Source organism: Meleagris gallopavo, chromosome Z (assembly GCF_000146605.3).
Source record: "Meleagris gallopavo isolate NT-WF06-2002-E0010 breed Aviagen turkey brand Nicholas breeding stock chromosome Z, Turkey_5.1, whole genome shotgun sequence".
Taxonomy (NCBI): Eukaryota; Metazoa; Chordata; class Aves; order Galliformes; family Phasianidae; genus Meleagris; species Meleagris gallopavo.
This window is the reverse complement of record NC_015041.2, coordinates 64,362,365-64,379,941: the sequence shown is the minus strand read 5'-3', so window position 1 is coordinate 64,379,941 and position 17,577 is coordinate 64,362,365. Positions and strand designations below refer to the sequence as shown.

At 34.6% G+C, this 17,577-nt stretch overlaps 1 protein-coding gene across 1 annotated transcript; it reads left to right on the top strand.

Moving 5' to 3' along the window:
• The first annotated feature begins 1,510 nt into the window (after positions 1 to 1,510).
• Positions 1,511 to 17,577, top strand: LOC100545705 (dmX-like protein 1). The gene is made up of 16 exons (XM_019610713.1): positions 1,511 to 1,719; positions 3,046 to 3,185; positions 3,493 to 3,578; positions 4,066 to 4,267; positions 5,235 to 5,370; positions 6,639 to 6,701; positions 7,683 to 7,769; positions 8,416 to 8,537; positions 8,653 to 8,794; positions 12,967 to 13,027; positions 13,436 to 13,563; positions 13,726 to 13,818; positions 14,284 to 14,375; positions 14,962 to 15,014; positions 16,605 to 16,822; positions 17,231 to 17,577. Exons 3-16 carry the CDS (start codon positions 3,503 to 3,505, stop codon positions 17,453 to 17,455), a joined length of 1,698 nt encoding a protein of 565 aa, XP_019466258.1. The 5' UTR covers positions 1,511 to 1,719; positions 3,046 to 3,185; positions 3,493 to 3,502; the 3' UTR covers positions 17,456 to 17,577.

Sequence of the window (17,577 nt, the reverse complement as noted above, 5' to 3'; positions counted from 1 at the left end):
ATTAAGCACCATTTATGTTTGTGATGTTCATTTTAGCATATCCTAGTAGACAAGTCTCGTCCAACATATTGATGCTTGTAGTCAGTGATAAGGATTTCTGATCACCCTGTCAGCTTTTTAATCCTGCGGATTTGTGTGTGTCCAGATTTTGTTTTAGGCAGTTGAACAAGAAATAAACTGAAGCAGGAGGAAGTGAATGGGTGCTTAAGTGCTGTGGTTCTTCTCAGAGATATATTTTTAAATCTTACCTGGAAAAAGGAGATTTTGAAATGCTTAAGGAAAAGATAAATGTTTAATATCCAGTTAAATAGATGTTGAAAGTTTGAGGAACTTCAAAAGGCAGTTCAAAAATTCTCTCTTCATCTTAATATTCTAACTTTCTCTATGTAATCAAAAATTAAAAGCAAATTGTACAAGTAGGAAATGGATTTGAGCCCATTTTATCTCTAATTGAAGATGAATGAAGGCCTGCTTGTTAAATCTCTATGATTCTCTCTCCTGCCTCTCTCTAGTTATGTTCTTTAGAGCCAGAACACTTAATTAATTGCCCAGAGCCAGTGGCAGTCTGTAACATCATTTTTTTTCTATCAAATAAACTGAATACAATTCACCAGGAAGCAGAATGATTTCAGGGTATCAGATGGTTTTGTTGGCTTCTTTTTAAGCAAGCTATTACTAGTAATGTGTTTTTTGAAGTAGGTCTTGTTATTAATTAAGAAGTAGGAAGTCTGAAACAAAACTTGTTTGTTTGTTTCTGGTAAACTGATAACTTTTCTGTGATAGTCTGCATAAGCTGTTGCTTTGAGTACTGCAGTCTTTGAGAATGAAGATCTCTAACAAAATATCTCTTAGATGCTGCTTACTATGATTAAAGTAAATCTTGAAGTTAGCAGGCCCTTCAGCTCCTAGAAATTATTGTTACAAATAACTAGTTTTTGCAACTCTTCTCTGTTTAATAAGGTATATATTATATTGTATTCCTTAAAATTGGACTTCTGTTCTTAACTGGCAAAATATGTTGTTAGGGCAAATAGATTTACCAGGATTGTACCACATAGGAAAATATGGAACTCCTCTAGATGGAGCCATTGTTTGAAATTTGGACTAGAAATTGCAAGCTTTTTCACTACAGGTTCTGAAAGACAAAATTATTGCCTTTAAAAAAAAAAAAAAGAGACAACTAGCAAACAACAACAAAAAATTCTGCATAGATCAATATTCAGCAGTACATACTGAGTTAATCTATTTTGCATCATGACCTGAACCATAATGTTTGTCATCTTTGCTGAAGGATGAAAGCTTCTAATGCAGTTATGTGCATAATCTGCTGTGCTATATTTTTTGTACTGTGAGCTGTCCCTTTCTGGCATTCTGGTTTTTCATTAGTTGTGCGTATTTGAGGATTGACATTATCTATACTCATTTGCTACAGAAATAAAGTAACTTCTGAAGGCTTTTGTAATGAGGAAGCTTTCTACTTTCTGTTAAGAATCCCGTTATTAAAAGCAGCAGGTGGAGCAGACAGTTCTAAGCAGTTTGCTTTCTTCCCCTTTAGATGATGGAGAGAAACAGCAAAAACATTTCAAGCTTTCATCAAAAACCTCTCCGAAAGAGAGTTCTCAGGCAGCTGCCGTGCCATGGTTAAACCAAGAATCTCCATCCTATGAAGAAAGATTTATTCCTCCTGAGCTTAGTATTTGGGATTATTTCATTGCCAAGGTAATTGTTTGCTATTTTGGAAGTTTGAAATCTTGCTCCTGTAATAGTATTTTCTGCTTAGTCTTTATCCCAAGTGCCAATTTAGATGTGTGCTAAAAGCCACCTATTGTTACTTCTTGTGACTTTCTCTAATACTACTGTTGTGACATCAGTTTTTTCTCATACTGTGTTATGAACAAAACTAACATTGCTATAAAGTACAATGTAAGTAAAAGTACAATGTAAGTAAATGTGAGTTAGCTGTTCAGAATGGAAATGTGATGATCACAATCTGCAGAATGATTAAGATTGGCAGAGACCTCTGGATCCATCTGGTCCAACGAAGCAGGGATGTGTACAGCAGGATGCCCTGGACCACATCCAGGCAGCTTTTGAAAATCTTCAAGGAGGGAGTCTCCTCTGCCTCCACAGGCCCCCTCTGCTCGTGCTTCATCACGTACACAGTGAGAAAGTGCTTCCTGATCTTCAGGCAGAACATCCTGTCTTCCAGTTTGTGCCCATTGCCACTTGTCCTGACATTAGGCGCCACTAAAAAACGGTTCCATCCTTTTTGCACCTTCCTGTCAGGTATTCCTGACAGATATTATAGGGTATTCATAGATGTTATAGATACAGCGGATCTCCCCTGAGTCTTCTCTTCTCCAGACTGAATAGTCCATGCTCTCTCAGCCTTTCATCATGGAAGAGATGCTTAAGTCTCTTGATCATCTTTGTGGCACTTTCTGTTATGTACATGGGTGAAATGAACTTGTTTGCTAATAGATGTCAAGTTACATTGCCTTGTGTTAAGTCTGCTATCTGAGGTCTTTCTGTGTAGAAAACTACATAATAATATGGAGCAGTATGATGCATTTCTGTTAGCTGTATCAGCAAAATAAATGTATTAGCCGTACTTTAGGAAGAAGGGCCAAAAAGAAATCACAAATACCAAATAACATAGTGAGGTGCTGTTGCTGGGCTTGTCCTAAATACTGAAATCTGTAAGCAGAGGATAGGATGTTTTTTTCATTAGCCTTCTAAGCCCTTGATGATCTAGAGTCAGAGGAAATCGGTGGTGGCTTTGGCTTCTCTGACAAGTAACAGCTATTGTGTACTACATATTCTTTATATTCCTGATGTGAAAGTAGAGAAAAACAAGAATTGGAAAAGCATTAGAATTTTGAATAATGTAAAAATGACAGTAAACATTATTATGAGGTAGAAATTCCATATTACAATGTAGAATAAGATGGCATACTTGCTATTTTATAAAATATTAAATATTACAGTGATTTATTTCTAAAAACGTTGGCTGGGAGATACTTAAGGAACATTGTATATTTTCAGCCTTTTCTTCCATCACAAAGTAGAGTGGAATATGACTCAGAAGAGAGTCAGGAAAGTGATGAAGATGATGATGATACTGATGGAGATGTGTTTGCAGCAAATTCACATAATCAAGAGCATTTGAATGCTAATTCATACAGGTGAATAACTTCTTTAGAATGTAAGTTGCTTTACAGTGGCTAAATATGCATTTTTGGCCGTTTGTTGTTAAGAGCATACACCTGTTACTTGGTATTTTCTGGGAGCGTGTTATCTAAGCTAGTTTTTCAGTGATTAGTTTACTGTTTAATACATTGTACAGTGGCCTTTAAATTCAGAATATGTATAATGTCCTAAAACATTGTAATTATGCATAGTTTATTGTAAGGATATAAGGCTTTAAGAAATCCTAACTATTAATGCATTAAAAAAATTCCTATTAGTAAATGACTTGTGTTTTCTTACTAGTTGGTCACTGATGCGATTGGCAATGGTTCAACTGGTGCTTAACAACTTGAAGATTTTCTACCCTTTGGCTGGACACGATCTTTCAGGTAATAAGCAGCAGTTTTCTTTTTATTTTAATGTTAGTTATGTGTTGAGTATTAAATATGTTCTATTTTTAGTCTAAAAGTTCTTATTTTTTTCACAGTCTCTGATTAAATTGTCGTGGTGTTATATATGGGTGAAAAAGGGAGTTTAGCAGGAATCTATGCATATTTGTTCTTTCCTATGCCTCTTAGTCATGCAAAAGTGCTTACAATATTTTTATCTTGGTGGAAAAGTTAATTTTTTTGTAATTCAAGTTGTGTAATTCCTTCTCTTTGTTTAATTTACATTAGCCTTTGAGAAGGCTATCCTTTATCTAGCAGCGTTAGCGCAAAGTTAATTTTTTTTATACTTGGAAACATCAATGAGCTTTCAGTAAAGACTGCTTTTGGACACACTTGAAATAAGCTTAAGTATTCAGCTACAGGATTGTCTACATCAAGGGCATAAGGGAGCATTAAGTTTTTAATTATTGTTTACTCATCTGTCTAGAGCTTCCAGTTAGCTCACCAGTATGCCATGCAGTTCTGAAAACACTACAGCTCTGGGAACAAGTTCTTCTGCGACGTCTTGAGCTGTATGGTGGTCCACCTCAAGATTATATTTCAGTTCACACTTCTGAGGATGCCCTAGCTGGTGGTCCTGCATTGCTTCGCCATAAAACTTTGCTTGAGCCTGCAAACACTCCGTTCAGGCAAGGCTAATTTTTATAAACACTGAGTAATGTAGTAAACATGAAGTAAGTATTTATGTAGTCAGTGCATGTGATAGACCTCAACTTCAGTGGCAGTGTCATGCTAATTTCTGTATCCACTCTAATCCCTTGTGAAATTATGGGTACAAATCAGAATCTATGCAGATCTGATCCATAGCAAGCATAGAAAAAGCAGGCAGAGTTTCTAATTTTCTTTTTTAACTAGCTACTATGTAGAATAACTGTGATTGACAATAAAATAACACCAAATTTGCCCTGATCATTACAGATGAATGGCAGTTAAAATTTATTTCTATTATTAAATAGTTGTCCCACCATTGGAAAGAATAAAATTATCAGTATCTTCTAGATTCAAAGAAATATTATAATTTCATAGTTGTGTAGTCCACATGAAATATATGGATTAAAAAATATTTTGTCAAAAGACTGTTCTCAGTTTCTTAAATAGTCTCTTTCTATATAGATCCCTGCTGCCTCAGTTTTGCTTACACCTTTATTTTCAGAATCAACAGTCTGGTTGTTTATTGTGGAGCACTTGGTGCTTATCATGCTTCACTTTAATGACTTGAGTTGATGTGCTCCCTGGCATTATTTTAAAATCGTGATTTAAACTTATTGAAGGCTTCATGGGTTTGGCCTGCCATAAGTAACTCTGTTTGTATTTACAAGTTTTACTTTGCTGTACAGTTTCCAGAGATGAACATCAGGTTTGAAGACAGATCAGAGTTACAGTCCTTCTGATTTTCTTTTTTAACTAAAACATCGTGGGTCTTTCAGGTTATTCATATGTTCCTAGAATGAAGTGTTGGTCGTTCATTGTTCTTGTATTAGAAGCACTAATTGTCAATAAGCAGAAAGGATCCGTATTATGAAGAGTAGAGTGGAATTATCGCAGTGTCTCAAGTATGAGTAAGATATGAATATTTATTTTAACTTTGTTCTGTAGATCTAACAGTCATGTTGCCTTATCTGTGAAGAGACTCTGGCAGTACTTGGTTAAACAGGAAGAAGTCCAGGAAACCTTTATCAGAAATATTTTTACAAAGAAGCGATGTTTAAATGAGGTTGGTATGGCAGCTAGGGTATGTAATATTTTTTACGTTAATTTATGAGGTTTTAGTGAACTTGTCTGGCTGGCCTGTTTGCTTTCTGGAGCATGAATGAATAGTATGCTTGATTATGACTCTAAATCTGCAGTATTTCTTACTAAAAGATCTGTTTCCGTTGTTTCAATGAAAACTGTAACAATCGGTCTTTGATTGTATACTGACTGAAAGCTTCACTATAGTCAGCATCTTTGTTCATATCAGTATAAAAGTTGACTAAAATGACAAACTGTACAATTTAAAGGATCAAAAATGGTAACCTAACATGAATTTATCCCTACTGTGGTCATCCTACATTTACCTACTGGTTTCTGTCATGTCATTCATTCTTTAAAAAGTAATGTTATCAAGTAATATTTCTATCTCAAATTTTTTTCCAATATCTAGCTAAGCTTGAGGTGTCAGACTCAGTTAAATGTGTTGAAACTATAGTTCTGTAATGGATTTCTGTTGTTTTTTCCCCTCTTCAATTGCTTTTTTTTCTTACCAACCACTATTCCCAGTGTTTCACAAGAATGACTTTGTTTTATTTAAAAAACAAAACTAAAAAATCTACTATCAAATAACAGAGGAGAAAGAAGCAGATCAGAGCAAACTACAACATGCAGGAGGAAGGGTATTTATAAGTAGCAAAACCATGTGGTAGCAAAGAGTTCTGTATGATTCATCTTTGTCCTGTCACAGCTAGAATATTATCTTAGTTGGGTGCTCGTTTTGAAGCTGTTTATGTCCTCTACATATTTGCAATAAAAAATAACATTGTTCTTTCTTGTCTTGTTTGAAGATGCACCATTTCTGATAGTGTCTTACGTTAATGTTGCTATGCTGTAGGGGAAGGTATTTTGGAGTACTTCAGATGTGCTTGATATGTTTCTAATCAAGATCACTGACAGACTTACACAGCATACATTTTAGTTCTGTTTTCTGTCTTCCTATTACTAGCAATACATGGAAATTACTTATATTTCAATAAATTAGACTTCTGAGGTGACGTTGCTATTGCAGTATAGGTAAATTGATGTCCTCCATAATAAATACGAAGTGAGAGAATATAAACTTGAGAATTACTGCTGCTACATAACAATATATGTAATATATGTAAGTGACGTGCATGTGTATGTACACATTGTTTTGTTTTAATTTTTCTTTGTTAGGTTAACAAGGACTTAATATGCTAGGTATCAAGGAAATCCTTATGTCTTATCTTTACTCTTTCTTCTATGCTTGTTCTTTCCTTTGTGAAGTCATTAGAGGACCATAATGAAACCTTGAAAAACTCTGTGGTGGAGGAGCCCATCATCAATAAGGTACAAAGGCCTAATGCTCAAATTAATTAGTTTCAAGATGGCAATAAATGAACCTGTTTAAGTTTCCTGGAGACAGGTACAAGAGACTAAGAAGTTATAATACGGTGCCTTCAAATACCATTAGAAATACTGTGTTCTTAAGGTTTTCTCATAAAAAAAAAAACCAGAAGACAAAAATGAGAACATCCTGTGATGTCCCTGGGCTATCTTGTTACGATTGTTTATATGATAAAACAGTGTAAGTGTAATTGAATGAGAACTGTATTTTTTGAAAATATGCTGACTACATAAAACAGGTTTTGGGACCTGTTTATAACTGCAGTTTTGTTTGATTTTATGTATGTAAGATGACCAGAATATTGATTTTTATTTTTTATTAAAAGATATACTACTCTGTGGTATAAAACAGCTACTGCTCTTTCTGAAATTTTGAAAAAGATTATTTGCAGTTCTTTGACAGCACTGTTTTTTACTGTTTTTCAAATGAAATATCCATGGGTAAATCTTTTCAAGACCAATGAAGTAAGAAAATGAGTAGTAAGTAGTTCTGAAATAATTCTGTTTCTTTTTGGAGAGAGTACAAAGTCTTATATTAGTGATTGAGGCTTGGAGTTTTCTGTTACAACCTCTCCATTTGTTTGGCATTACCTTTTTAAGGTACTAAAACAGCTCTCAGTTATCTCTTGACATCTCCAAGTGTTTGAGTATGAACATGGTATTGTTACTTATGTTAAATCTTTTTAGTATTGCTTGGGGAATCTCAACATGGAAATAGGAAGCTAAATTACTGCACACAGGAAAGATTTACTGTAATAATTACAAGTCACTGTCGTAGTTTTTTTAGAATTAAAGTTGAGGAAAAAATAAGAAAATTCATAGGATGTAGTGCTTAGTCTTCGGAATTCCGGTAAAAAAGCAATATTGTGTAGATTTCTATTTGTTTTTTTTGGCATTTAAATATGCTTTACTTTTTAAATACAGATAGAAACAGATTTAGGATATCCAGGAGGCAAGGCAAGAATAATTCACAAAGAGTCGGACATCATTACTGCTTTTGCAGTCAATAAGGTGAGTATAAAGGAGGTGGGAGAACCTGATTAATCTATTTCTGTTGTTCTTCTACTTGTTGAACTTGTGGTAGTGTGAATAGGTGGTATGTTCTTTGCAAGCTATCCTGATACAGCCTGAATTCTTTGTGCTCCCTTCTCTGAAGCAGTTCATAATTATCTTACAATAGATGAAGAATTATATTGCAAATTATCTTCCTTTTTTATTGTGGAAAGGATAGAGGGAAGGGAGAAGCAGCCTCTGCTTTTTCTTTAGGCTTGTGTATAGGAGTGTTTATTGTCTTTGGCAAAGGAGGCCACTTTCTCCTGTTTAACTACTTAAGCCTTTAATGGAGGAATGAAGGGGAAACAGGTTGTAAGCATTGTAGTACACAGTATGAGATAGTTGAGTCTTCATTTTCCTGTAAGAGATGCAAGAAGAAACTGGAGGTGGTTGAGTGGTACAAAATACAAATTACATACTATGCTGTCCCAGATAGCTTTTAAAGAAGAACCTTCCAAGCTTAGCTAATTTAAATACATAGATTTGTAGACATAAGTGTTTGCTATTCTATATGGATTAAGTGTATAGTTTAGCTACAACTGTACAAAACCCAGCACCTGAGTTGTCCTTTTTTCACTGTTTATTGCGTGTGATTTTTTTTCAGGCAAATCGAAACTGTATTGCAATAGCATCGAGTCATGACATTCAAGAATTAGATGTTTCTGCAATACTGGCTACACAGATCTACACCTGGGTTGATGATGATGTGGAAACAGAAAATAAAGGGTATACTTCTTATGTTTCCAACATCACATCTTGACTGTGCATAAATCATTGTATCAAAGCACGGTATTTAGTGTTGTTGTTTGGAATCTAACTTATAATGTTATTTCCTTCATAGGGCTGATGATTTCTTAGTTATCCACGCTCGTGATGATCTGGTAAATGTTCAGGGAACCACTCCTTATACTCACAGTAATCCTGGCACACCCATTAATATGCCTTGGCTTGGTAGTACACAAACTGGCAGGGGTGCATCCGTGGTAAGTCACTTGTGAAAGAGTAGATATATACAGTCCATCTTTCTCCCTGCTTTTGTTTGCTCAATGTTCCTGTTTGTATCTTATAATTAGCGTGTACGTAAATGTTGAATTTTTACTGCAATCATTTTATAATTATTTTTATAACGGTGCAATTAATAGGCTAAAATACTGCATATAATTTAATATATATGAAATAAGCAGAAGTTTTACTAAGCCATTTTATTTTTTTACTTAAAAGTCAAGGTTGAGTGATGAAGTTACAACTTAAATTGTTGCTTTTTAAACCAGCTGAGAAGAGCATAAATTCAGGAGATGTCAGAAGATAATTCATAGAGGTCGGCAGGAAATGCTTGCGTAAAATATTGAGGTAGCTTTTAGCTTAACCAAAATGTAATGTTTCATTCTGATTCCCAGAGCATTCCAAATATTATTTTAAAGTAAGTACCAAGTTCCACTCTGGTATAAATTGCCATTTTGTTATACTGTAGGCCTTCCTAGAAAGGATACTGAATGAACTTGTAAAGCACATTTCATAGGCAGGGCAGAGGCTTCCAGTGAGGTGAATTAAACTCTGGAATTGAGCAAATTAAACGTGGGAAAAATGGGGATTTCTGATTGTGTAAGAAAAATAAGGAAGGCAATATTGCAGAAATAGGACCAGCTACAAACATCATTTGTAGTTTCAGCTACATACTGGTAACTTCAGTGTTGTTTTTTTTTTTTTAACCCAAAAGCTGAAGTCAGGTCTGTCATCTTTGAAGAGCTGTGTGGTTTGCCACATAACTTTGCTTTGCTTAGTAGTTCTATTAAATTTGGCCTTTTGACTGATTAATGTTTTTACAGGAGGTAATCAATTTCATTATTTGACATTTCTAAAATAAATAGAGTTGGGGAGCACCCAGTAAAGCACAGTTATGTCCTCAAGACTAAACTAATCCTTCTCATAAATAAAGGTGACACTTATACAATGATAGCTTGTATTTTTATACATAGATAATCCATCTGGAATAAATCTTAGGTCTGAGCAAAAAGGTACTATCTCAGATTTAGTTCTGATCAAATGCTAGTTCTAGTCTGACTATTGGCATACTCAGTGTGGCCCTGTACACACTTACCTAGGTCCTGTGCAGCATAGGTGTAATAATGCAGGCCTGCTGATAGTCACCAGGATGATGCTGAAGTGGTCATACCAGACACATTTATCCCTCAGGCTGAGCATACATGTGCAGCTGGCCTGGATAACTGAATGAACTGCATGTCATGACTTGGCTGCACTTCATATCTTTTTACAGCTTAGAGCAGGCTGATAAGCGTGGTAGAATGAAAGAGCCATACGTTATTTTTTTTAATTTATATAAACAGTTTAGTTTGATTAGTGGGAGGAGTGAATGAGAAATTAGCATTGAAACAATGCTGTTACAATACCTACAACATCTCTATCTTATATTTTGAAACTGCCTATCCCAGTTAACAATTTTCCAGTTCTGGTGACATAATCAGGTGTCATCTGCAACTATTTCTGGAAGGTTTGCCACTTCCTCCTCTCAATTCCATATATAAGTACATATACATATATATGTGTATGTGTTTATATACAGTTTGTTTGTCTTTGTTTGTATTTCTCAACGTACTAATTACATAATCTATTAATGCAAAGTGTTCTTATATAGCTTTCTGTTTCATATGTTGCAAAACTTTCTTTCCTGAAGATAGCTGTTTATGCTTCTGTTGAATGCATTTGTTGTTAATCTTTGGACCTAAGTTTTGGTTGGCATTCTGTTTGGCAGAGGAGTAGAGAACCAACCAGGGAATGCAGCCACAACTCCCCTGTAGGGGAGGGGTTACAAAGGTATTGAATGAAGGACAAAGTAAATGAAGGAAGATATAGGGATTCTTGGGAGAAAATGGTGTGATTCCTCTGAAATCTAGAGGAAAATCAGCTTCACCAAAGGAAACATCCTGTTGCTACTATTTGGTACTTTGTTCCTTCACATACTGCTTTTGATCTCTGTTCCCATCTTTTCCATGATTTACAATTCATTTAGTAGATCCATAGCCTGCTGTTCTTTACTGTCTTTTTAGTCATGTTATCTGTGGTTCATTTCCATCAACACAGGAAACTAACTTAGTCAGTTAACTACATTTTATTCGCTCTGAGATTTTTCAGTTGTTAGTCTTCACTGTTTCTACTTACTCAGTTCCTACAAGGTAAGTGAAGAGGCTCACTAGATTCTTTAGCTGAGTGTGTTTGCACAGTGCTCTCAGTAGATGTTTCAAAGAGAACACTGAAGTAAATAGTGCAAACTGTCGGCTCTATTAAAACTTGGCATCTTGTTGAACAGCTTGTCTTTCAAGCTAGTATGACTGACACAAATATTTGTCACGGTTTATTAACCAAGGGTCAAATGTATTTTTTTTAATTATTCAGTCACAAAGCACCCAACTCCAGCCATCAGCTGCTTTACAGGGGAAACAGAACTAGCAGTATTAAGTGTTAGTTACACTGATAGTTAAAGGATATGCATTTGTCTTCTGAGTGAGAGGTGCTATACCAAGGATTTGCATTAGGATAGTCTTTGAAAGACAAGTCTCTGCAAGTTTGCTTTTTTTGAAAAAAGTATAGAAAAAATACAGATTAGGAGATAGTAATATCTATTTGTCTGTTGAATTAAGCAAGAAGCTTTCCATTGACTTCTGGGTTGAAGTTATCTGTGAAACAGATCAGCCCTTTTATTTTGGTGAAGAAGTAGAATAAGCCTGAATAATTTAAACATTATTTTTTCACTTACATAAGGAAATAAACAGTGAATTTAGGGAGCAAAGTGTTTGACTGATGTACACGCCATTGTTTGAAGAGTATTATCTTCTAATATCTTGTCTTAGAACCTAATAGGTTGCTTTAGTCCCCACTGTTTTACCAGACCTTTTAAGTTGTTGTTTTTTTGTTTTTTTTTTTTGGTTTGTGATTTTAAGTAATTATAGAAAACAAATGGAAAAAAAACCCTCATATTAAAAGCTTGTCTTTATGTGTTGTTATACCTTCTGGAGGCGTAAGGCTGTCTCTTAAAGAAATAGTGAAGCTTTGAAAACAGAATGATCTGAATCTGCTTCCAAAATACAGTCAAAGGATTAGAAGGATAGCAGTTATCCTGCTAATTGAAACAACCAAACAAAGAAAACAAACAACAGAACAAACCAATGAAAAAAGGATGTCCAGAAAAAAACAGAAGGAAATAAATATAGGCAGGAAATAAAAGAATGAAAGCATAATCTTGAGATACAGCAAGGGGAAGAGGCATGCACGGAAAATCCAGGTGCATTTCCCTGATGAAAAATGCCCACATTGTCTTTGCAGCTCAGGTTTTGTGGATTGGATTTCTCAATTTGATGACTTTTTAATCTTCCTTGTCTAATGTCTCCAGTTCTCTTCTTGTATTGAACTCAAGACAGTGAGAGGTTAAACCAATGTGGAAAAACAGAATTCCTGGTAGTGTGTCTTACCCAAAGAAAAGCTGGGGAATTTATGAACAAAAGTGTTGAATTTAGGAAGCAAAGTCAATTTAGGAGCAAAAGTTTTAGAACTTAGAAACAAAAGGAAAATCTATTGCAAGTATACTTGCAAAATTATTAAATGCTTTTAAATAATACTTGATTTAGCAGTTACTAGGTATTTTGCTTATTCTAGAAGGCCTCGAATAGTAATAAATAAGTTACTTTTCAGTCAATTACAGTACATTAATTAGACTTGAACTAATATCTTCCCTCCTATTCTTTACTTCTGTTAAAGTTTGTTTACCTCTTTCTTTACATGCTTCTGCCTCTCTCTTGCTTATCTTACAATATTCAGGAATATTCCAATAAATTTAATGGAATCAGAAAGGAATTGGCAAGAAAAGAGGTAAGACTGCAGCCTAAGGAGTGTTTATACTTGGATCCATAAGTCTCTGAAGCAAAAAATTAATATTTACCACAATATATAAAGCTGCAAAAGTATTAACATCTATGCTAGTCTTGGAAGAAACTATCTTCAGAATTTCTAAAAGCAGTACTTGCTTTCAGTAGGAATTCTGATAGGAAACAAATTATCTGACATGATTAATTATTCGTATTCAATAAGCTTTTGTTAGGTGGTACTGTGTTAATTGTTTTCTATTATTTTGTTTATTGAACAGATGCTCAAGAAGGCTATTAATAATGTCAGAAGAATGGCTTCTCATCCAACATTGCCATATTGTAAGTTCAGCTTTGTGTTTCTTTAACTGAAGACTATATATTGTAGAATAGCCTTTGCAAAAAGGGATCTATTTTTTAAACCAAATGAATATTGTTTTCCTTTATTTTGACTTGCATGAGAGATAGAATGATAAAGCCGTATCAGTATCTCTAAATAATTTCATATTTCAGTGCCATCTCAGTACAATTCTTAAGTAATTAGTAGGTACAGCTCAATAATGTGTGAACTGCATGGGTTTAAGTTTCGTCAGTAACTTAATAATCCTACAGTTATGCTATGTACTGTGGCAGATGCTGTGGCTTTAGCAATTTAGAGGATTGTGTGAGCTGGTACAAGTCTTGTTGAAATTTTAGAAGAAATCTTCCTGCTGATGTTGTGAAAGGTCAGTTAACTGTTTTCTGTTGCAGATCTGACGGGTGCTCAAGATGGCAGTGTAAGAATGTTTGAATGGGGTCATGCACAGCAAATCACGTGTTTTCGGTCTGGCGGCAACTCCCGGGTAACTCGAATGAGGTTCAATTATCAAGGAAATAAGGTAACTAACAGAATGCTTTGTGTTTACCTTATTCTCACAGCAGAAAGTTGTAAATTAACTGAAACATCATTTTCTTCAAATTCAAAGAACATTCTCTGAATTGTGGGAGATATTTTCTGTGTAACAAATACATGAGTATTTACAATTTATATCTCATTTCAGTTTGGAGTTGTTGATGCTGATGGATATATAAGTTTATATCAAACAAATTGGAAATGTTGCCCACTTACAGGGACCTCACCAAAACCATATTTGGTAAGTGGAAAACTAAACTTGCTTCCATAAAGTTCTGTTGTGCTTTTTTATTTTCTTACCTGTTCAGACATGTTAGGACTGGGCAGGGATTGTTCTGATAACCAGTATTAATCAGTTTTAATAATGCATTGTTGCCATTCTGTAATCTATTTGACAGACAATTTCTCAAATTCCCATCATACCATTAAAGCTGGAGAGTAGAAAATTCAATGTCATAGATGAAATAACCCTAATGTTCGATAAGAATTATCAGTAATCATCAGCTGCGAATTGAGCATCAGTAAATCAGGACTGGAAATATACTGCCCTGAAAAATCAACAGTTTCAGAAGGCATACATGTAGTCTCATATCCTGTGTTCTTTAAACCATATTCAAAAGAACCCACCTTCCTGTGCAAGTTTAAGCTCTCATATTGACAGAAAATCTGTGTCTTTGTAATTATTGATTTATAATCTGTTTTTCAGACCTGGCAGTGCCATAACAAAACAGCCAATGACTTTGTTTTCATCAGTTCATCATCTTTGATAGCCACAGCTGGATTGTCTTCTGACAACAGGTAAGAACTTAGAAAATATTACTCTGATAATATATGAAAATGATATGGTGCCATGTTTTCTTCCCTCCCCTTCCCATGTCCAGCTTCAGCTTTCTGGTGATTCTCTTTATGCAATTTAACAGCAACATTCATACTCCTGCCCTCTTTCTTTTGGGGAACACAACATTTGCACCTACATTTCCATGCTAAAGGTGTTCTTATAAGGAAGCACAAAACCTCTGTTCATGTTCCTTATGAGTCTGTCTTAAAGTTTTTATTGATAGATTTAGGTAGACCTGCATAGCACTTTGGAGAACACTTAAAATATGTTTGGATTAAGAAATATCGAGAGTAGCTAACATTCAAATTAATTCAGCTACAAAAGCTTGTAATCTCAATATGAATCTGTGAACAGAATAACCAGTAGTAAAAAGGCATGTTTAACTATGAAAGTGATTTAGTCTGCCCAAAAATACTAATTTTATAAGCTTGTTTACAGTGCTTTATCCCTGAAACAATTTCCTTGTGGTTCCTATGACTTCATTCAAGTATTCAAAATACTTGGTAGCATTACTCACTTAATTAAAACTTCTTTTTTTCCATACAGAAATATTTGTCTTTGGGATACTTTAGTTTCCCCCACAAATAGTCTGGTGCATGGTAAGTAAAATACATCAAGGAAAATATTTGATCGGTATAAAAAATAAAAATAAAATAGGGGATCTGCACTCATGGCAAAATTATTGGAGTCTAAGTTATTGGAAATAATTTTAATACAAACAGTAAAACAACTTTCTTCATCCTGCAGTAACTGTAATCTAAGAAGAGATTCTCAAGAAATAATACAAGGCTCTATATAAATGGTTTCTTGCCATTTCTTATATCTTTGTACTGCAAGCACATCCCTGAAAACCAGAAATCTAATAGCTTCAGTCTTTTTTAAAGATGGAGGGAGTCTCGTTTGTTGTGGTAACATATTCAGAAGACAATAACTATAAAACGGTAAAAACAGTAGTTTTTAACAGGCTTTCTAAGTCTGCATGGATATGGATCCATGTTCTAACTCCAGCTTCCTGTTGTTCTCTCTATTTAAGTCAGAGGCTCCACTCAACACTAATGGTACCATAAAGACAGCATTAGATGTTTGCAGATCTACCTGGAAAATATGAATGTTTTTTAAGAGCATTTATGTATTTCATTGCCTCTGTGGAAATTCTGCCCTGAAAAGCCATGGTTATGAAGTTTTCTGAATTGAAGTTAATTGCATGAATAAATGCACCAAATTTTCTAGGAAATTGACGTTGTTTTTTGTTTGTTTTTTTTTTTAAGGAATATGTTTGACAAACAATATGCAAACAAGATTTCATAATCATGTAGTTATTTTCAGTCTCATTTTTAAGGATGCTCTTAGTGCTGTGTTTCTCTTAAACAGACAGCGCATTTTTGCTTTCAAAGATTGTTCAGTTCTATGTTATTTTGTGTTATGCCAAATGCACTGCACAGTGTTTTAAACGTGTAAACAAGAACTGCTTCTGTAAGTGTGCTTCTTCATATGTAATAAATACTTAGGTGGGTTGCACTGATTTTATTACTACTACTTTGCTGCTGTGAAAAAGAACTGAATTTGAATATCTGAAATGCAGGTTTAGGCTTAGAGAGTCACGTTGTGAACTCCTGGTAAGTTTGAATGCTTAGGCATATTTATATGGTGCATGAAATTTCTAAACATCGCTTAAGAGAAGCCCCTGAACTCTTAAGTACAGATATTATATGTCACATATTAGGATTTATAGCATCTAGTCTCAGACATACTGAATTTTGTTCTGATAACTGTAATCCTTTACTAATTATAATCATTCAGAGTAGTAAAACACATCCAAATAAATTTGTAAACTGGGAAATTGAAAATAATAAGTGGAAAATGCTGTCAAAAGATATCTGGTAATTCAGGAGGAAACTTGCCTTGAAATAATAATTATTAAAGAGTTTGAAAAGGACTTGTTTCTGGTCAAGGCTTAATAGCTTATGGGGATAAGCTGTTAATTTCTTCATTTGTGACTACTGCAACTTCAGGATGTCTGATACGAGTCTTGGTTTGCATATATGTGGTACTGAATGAAGTTAACAGGTTGTGATCAGTTGCATTACATCTTCAAAGCCATTGTTTTTACCATCCTGAACTTTAGAAACTGATGGCAACCTAATATTAGTACAATATGTTTACTTAAATTACTTTGCTTTGGCTTTCAGCTTTTGTCTGTCATGATAGTGGAGCAACTGTTCTAGCATATGCTCCAAAACATCAGCTGTTAATCTCTGGAGGGAAAAAAGGCTTGACGTGTATAATTGACCTTCGCCAAAAGCAACAGCAACAGTTACTCCAAAGCCATGATTCTCAAGTCAAAGCAATTGCTGTCGATCCTACAGAAGAGTATTTTGTCACAGGATCTGCTGAAGGCAACATAAAGGTATTAGTGGGGAACAGCGAGCAAAGAAGTGAAGATCATGATATTGTGTAAACTTAATAATAAAAACACACGTAAAACCCTACTGCACATGAATGTGGAATGGTCAGATGTCACATTCAGTTCTGAACACTGACTTTCACATACACTACTTTTGTTTTGAAATATTGTTCTTACCTCATCCATTCCACTTCAGTTAATATAACCTTATTATACAAAATGAATATTAATATTCTATAACCATGTCATTATGGATTGCTGCAAAGCTTTTCTCTCATAATTAGTGTGAGAAAGATCAATACAAAATGTACTCTAGTTCAATTTTTCCGTGACTCATCACTAAGTGAGCTTTAAGATCCTGGTAATTATTAGTAATTATTATGGAAGATTAATGTTTTGATGCTTTTTCAGGTATGGAGTCTGTCTACGTTTAATCTTCTGCACACCTTCATCAATGAGCATTCTCGACAGTCTCTCTTCAGAAATATTGGGACAGGAGTCATGCAAATTGAAACAGGACCAGCAAATCACATATTCTCCTGTGGAGCTGATGGAACAGTAAAGATGAGAATCTTGCCTGATAGATTCAGCCCATTTAATGAAGTGTTAAAAAATGATGTTAAATTCATGATGTAATATTTTTTCTCAATACAGTGTGTAACATTTACCTTCTGCCATCCCTGAAAATATTTTTCCTGAAACTAGTCAACAAAGCAGATGTACAATGACAGCTTGTGCCACAAAGATGCTTTTTTTTT

Bases quoted from the DNA above. Each gene is read 5' to 3' on its own strand.
- LOC100545705 (XM_019610713.1), top strand. From the start codon at position 3,503: ATGCGATTGGCAATGGTTCAACTGGTGCTTAACAACTTGAAGATTTTC. The intron at 8,538-8,652 runs GTATACTTCTTA...TTTCCTTCATAG, and splicing joins GTGGAAACAGAAAATAAAGG to GGCTGATGATTTCTTAGTTA. The intron at 13,564-13,725 runs GTAACTAACAGA...ATCTCATTTCAG, and splicing joins TCAATTATCAAGGAAATAAG to TTTGGAGTTGTTGATGCTGA.